This window comes from Lolium perenne, chromosome 3, assembly GCF_019359855.2.
Source record: "Lolium perenne isolate Kyuss_39 chromosome 3, Kyuss_2.0, whole genome shotgun sequence".
Classification (NCBI taxonomy): Eukaryota; Viridiplantae; Streptophyta; class Magnoliopsida; order Poales; family Poaceae; genus Lolium; species Lolium perenne.
Genome location: NC_067246.2, coordinates 16,416,797 through 16,420,606, shown reverse-complemented (window position 1 = coordinate 16,420,606; position 3,810 = coordinate 16,416,797). Strand labels below are relative to the sequence as shown.

The following is a 3,810-nucleotide window of genomic DNA, read 5'->3' as shown; positions in this document are numbered from 1 at the left end:
CATAAATGAGGAAGAATGGCGTGAAGCCGACGGAGCGGTTTAGCATAGTGCGCAGGCTCCATAGTACGGAGGGCAGCTCTTCAATCCAGCAGCCGGCGGCTCGCTCCAGCGGCTCCACCACCCGGGGCCGGATGCCGGCTAGGATCAAGCTGTTGGCCTTTTCCACCTGCCCGTTGGACTCAGGGTGTTCCACGGATGCTAGATCCAGCTGAATCCCTTTTTCTTCGCAGAAGCGGGCGAATATGCCTTGGGCAAAGTTGGTGCCATTGTCGGTGATGATGCAGGATGATTTCCTTGAGGAAGGTGACGGCTGTAGAGCCATCCAGCTTTTTTATCGGCTTGGCCTCGATCCACTTAGTGAATTTATCAATCATCACCAAGAGATGTTCCATGCCACCTCGGGCGGTTCTGAATGGGCCAACCATGTCAAGGCCCCACACAGCGAATGACCAAGTGATGGGGATGGTCTTCAAGGCGGAAGCTGGCGCGTGCCATTTCTTGGCAAAGCGCTGGCAACCGTTGCATGTTTTCACCATTTTCTCTGCATCTTTTAGCGCAGTCGGCCAGTAGAAGCCGTGCCGATAGGCTTTGCCTACTATGGCTCTGGAGGAGGTGTGATGTCCGCACTCTCCTTGATGGATTTCCCTGAGGAGTTCTATATCTTCAGCCGGCTCGACGCACCGTTGGAACACCCAACTTACGCTGCGTTTGTACAGCTGGTGGTTGATGATTGTGTAGGCCTTGGCCCTTCTCTCAATCTGCCTGGCTTGGACCCTATTTTCGGGCAGCACATCATCTGTTAGGTAGGAGAGGAATTCTTGTGCCCATGATGGTACGCATTTTATCTCAAATACGCTGACCAACAAGGCCTCCTGCGTGGGAGCTTCTGGGTTCGACTGCATGGTCGCCGGGTTCGGCTGTGGAGCCGGCGGGTTCGACTGAGAAGCCCCCGACTTTGGCCTAGCCCCCGAGTTCAACTGAAGAGTCGCCGGGTTCGGCTGTGGAGCCGGTGGGTTCGGCTGAAAACCCCCGACTTTGGCTGAGAAGCCCCCGGGTTGGACTGAAGAGTCGCCGGGTTCGGCTGAGAAGCCCCCGACTTTGGCTGAGAAGCGCCCGGGTTGGACTGAAGAGTCGCCGGGTTCGGCTGTGGAGCCGGCGGGTTCGGCTGAAAAGCCCCCGACTTTGGTTGAGCAGCCCCCGGGTCAGCCGGTACGAATATGGAATCAGAATTCGGTGACGGTGTGATGGACGGCTTCCGCAAATGCTGTAGGGCGATGCCTGGTGGGATTGCCTGCCGGGTTGAGCCAATCTTGGACAGAGCATCAGCCGCCTCGTTGTTGGCTCGTGGAAAATGATGAAATTAACAGCCGTCGAAGAAGCCGGTTAGCTGCTGGACGTGGAAGCGGTATGACACCATGTTGGCATCTCTCGCGTCCCACTCGCCCGACGCTTGCTGTATAACCAAGTCGGATTCGCCGAAACAAAGGATGCGGCACACGCCAATTTCCTTGGCCAGCTTGAGCCCATGGATGAGCGCCTCGTACTCCGCCACATTGTTGGAGGCGGCGAAATGAATCTGCAGGACATAGTCCAGCCGGTCCCCCTTTGGGGAGGTGATGACGATGCTGGCTCCCAAGCCGGAGCGCATCTTGGAGCCGTCAAAGTGCATCTTCCAGTGCGTGGAGTCAGGCACTGGTGGCAGGTATTGCATCTCGGCCTAGTCGACGAAGAAGTCGGCTAGGATCTGTGACTTGATGGCGGTTCTTGCTTCGTAGAGGATGGAGTGAGCCGCCAGCTCCAGGGCCCACTTGGCGACCCGGCCATTGGCGTCCTTGCTGCCAATGATTTCCGCAAGGGGGGCGGTGGCAACCACCTTGATGGGGTGCTCTTGGAAGTAGTGCTTGAACTTCTTGGCCGCCATGTACACATCGTAGGTGACCTTCTGGTAGTGGGGGTAGTTTTGCTTGGACTGGGAGAGCACCTAACTGAGGTAATAGACTGGGCGCTGGACCGGCTGCTCCCTGCCCTCTTCCTTGCACTCCACCACCAGGACAACGCTGACCACACGATTGGTGGCCGCGATGTACAGCAGCATTGGTTCTTTTGAAGCCGGCGATGCCAAGACAGGGGCGGTTGCCAATACACGCTTCAGATCGCGGAAGGCTTCGTCCGCCTGCGGTGACCAGACAAATGTGTCCGATTTCTTGAGCAGCTGGTATAGGGGCAGTGCCTTCTCCCCCAGCCGGCTGACGAAGCGGCTCAAGGAGGCCAGGCAACCAGTGAACTTCTGGACATCCTTGAGGCACTGCGGCAGTTCCATCTTCTCGAGGGCACTGATCTTCTCCGGGTTGGCTTCAATCCCTCGCTGAGAGACGAGGTAGCCAAGGAGTTGGCCGGCTGGCATGCCGAAACTGCACTTGGCCGGGTTGAGCTTCATCCGGAATCTTCGCAGATTGGTGAAGGTCTCTCTCAGATCATCAAGGAGGGTACGCCTCTCCTTGGTCTTTACAACAACATCATCCACATATGCGTGAACGTTTCTGCCGATTTGCTCTTGCAAGCATTTCTGCATGCACCTTTGGTAGGTGGCGCTTGCATTTTTCAAGCCGAACGGCATAGTCGTGTAGCAATAAGCCCCATACGGGGTAATGAACGAAGTCTTTATTTGATCATCCAGATTCAAAGGAATCTGGCGGTAGCCTGAATAAGCATCTAGGAAAGACAACAGTTCACAACCGGCAGTCGAGTCTATGACTTGATCTATGCGTGGCAGAGGGAAGGGGTCCTTCGGGCACTCCTTGTTCAGGCTGGTGTAGTCGATACACATGCGCCAGGAGCCGTTCTTCTTCAAAACCAGGACTGGGTTTGCCAACCAGTCCGGATGCAGTACGTCCATGATGAAGCCGGCTGCGAGGAGCCGGGCGATTTCTTCACCGATGGCCTTGCTTCTTTCTTCGGCGAAGCGGCGAAGGGGTTGCTTCACCGGCTTGGCCTCTGGCCTGACGTGGAGGTGGTGCTCAGCCAACTCCCTCGGCACACCCGGCATGTCCCGTGGAGACCATGCGAAGATGTCCCGATTCTCACGGAGGAAGTTGGTGAGCTCGCCTTCCTATTTGCTGTCCAAGCCGGCACCGATGGTGACGAACTTGTCCGGCTGCGCCGGGTCCAGCAGGATCTTCTTGGTGTCGTTGGCTGGCTGGAAGTGAGTCATCCCAGCCGGGTTGCCCACAGCTGGCATGCCGGCCTACGCGGCCTTGGCCATGGCCACCGCGTCTTGGATCTGCTGCTTCTCGGCAGCGATGACCAGCGTCTGAGCCATCTTGGAGCTCTGCGTGGCGCACTCCATGGAGCGGCGGTAGTCGCCGGCGATGGTGATGACCCCCTTAGGGCTGGGTAGTTTCATCTTTAGGTACCCATAGTGGGGCACCGCCATGAATCGGGTCAGGGCAGGCCTGCCCAGAAGCGCGTGGTAGGGACTGACCAAGTCCACAACCTCGAACTCGATTGCCTCGGTGCGGAAGTGGTCCGGCTTGCCGAACATGACGTCCAGCTTGATCCGGCCAATCGGCTGGTGTCGAGGGTATTCCTCGGCAATGCCCTCCGATCGGGGCTTAGGGTTGATGGAATCCTATAGGCTGATACGCGACATCGGTTAGCAGACAAGCGGGGAGAAAGATTTACCCAGGTTCGGGGCCCTCGATGAGGTAAAACCCTTACGTCCTGCCTGTCTGATCTTGATTATGAAAATATCGGGTTACAATGGGGTGCCGAAGGTTTCGGCTGTGATCTCGTCGAGAGGCTAAGTGCTGC

At 57.2% G+C, this 3,810-nt stretch overlaps 1 protein-coding gene across 1 annotated transcript; it reads right to left on the bottom strand.

The window, feature by feature from the left end:
• Window positions 1-366: 366 nt before the first annotated feature.
• On the bottom strand, window positions 367-1,711 carry LOC139837800 (uncharacterized). The gene is made up of 2 exons (XM_071827081.1): window positions 1,415-1,711; window positions 367-408 (listed from the first exon to the last, which is right to left on the bottom strand). Exons 1-2 carry the CDS (start codon window positions 1,709-1,711, stop codon window positions 367-369), a joined length of 339 nt encoding a protein of 112 aa, XP_071683182.1.
• Between the last annotated feature and the right edge of the window lie 2,099 nt (window positions 1,712-3,810).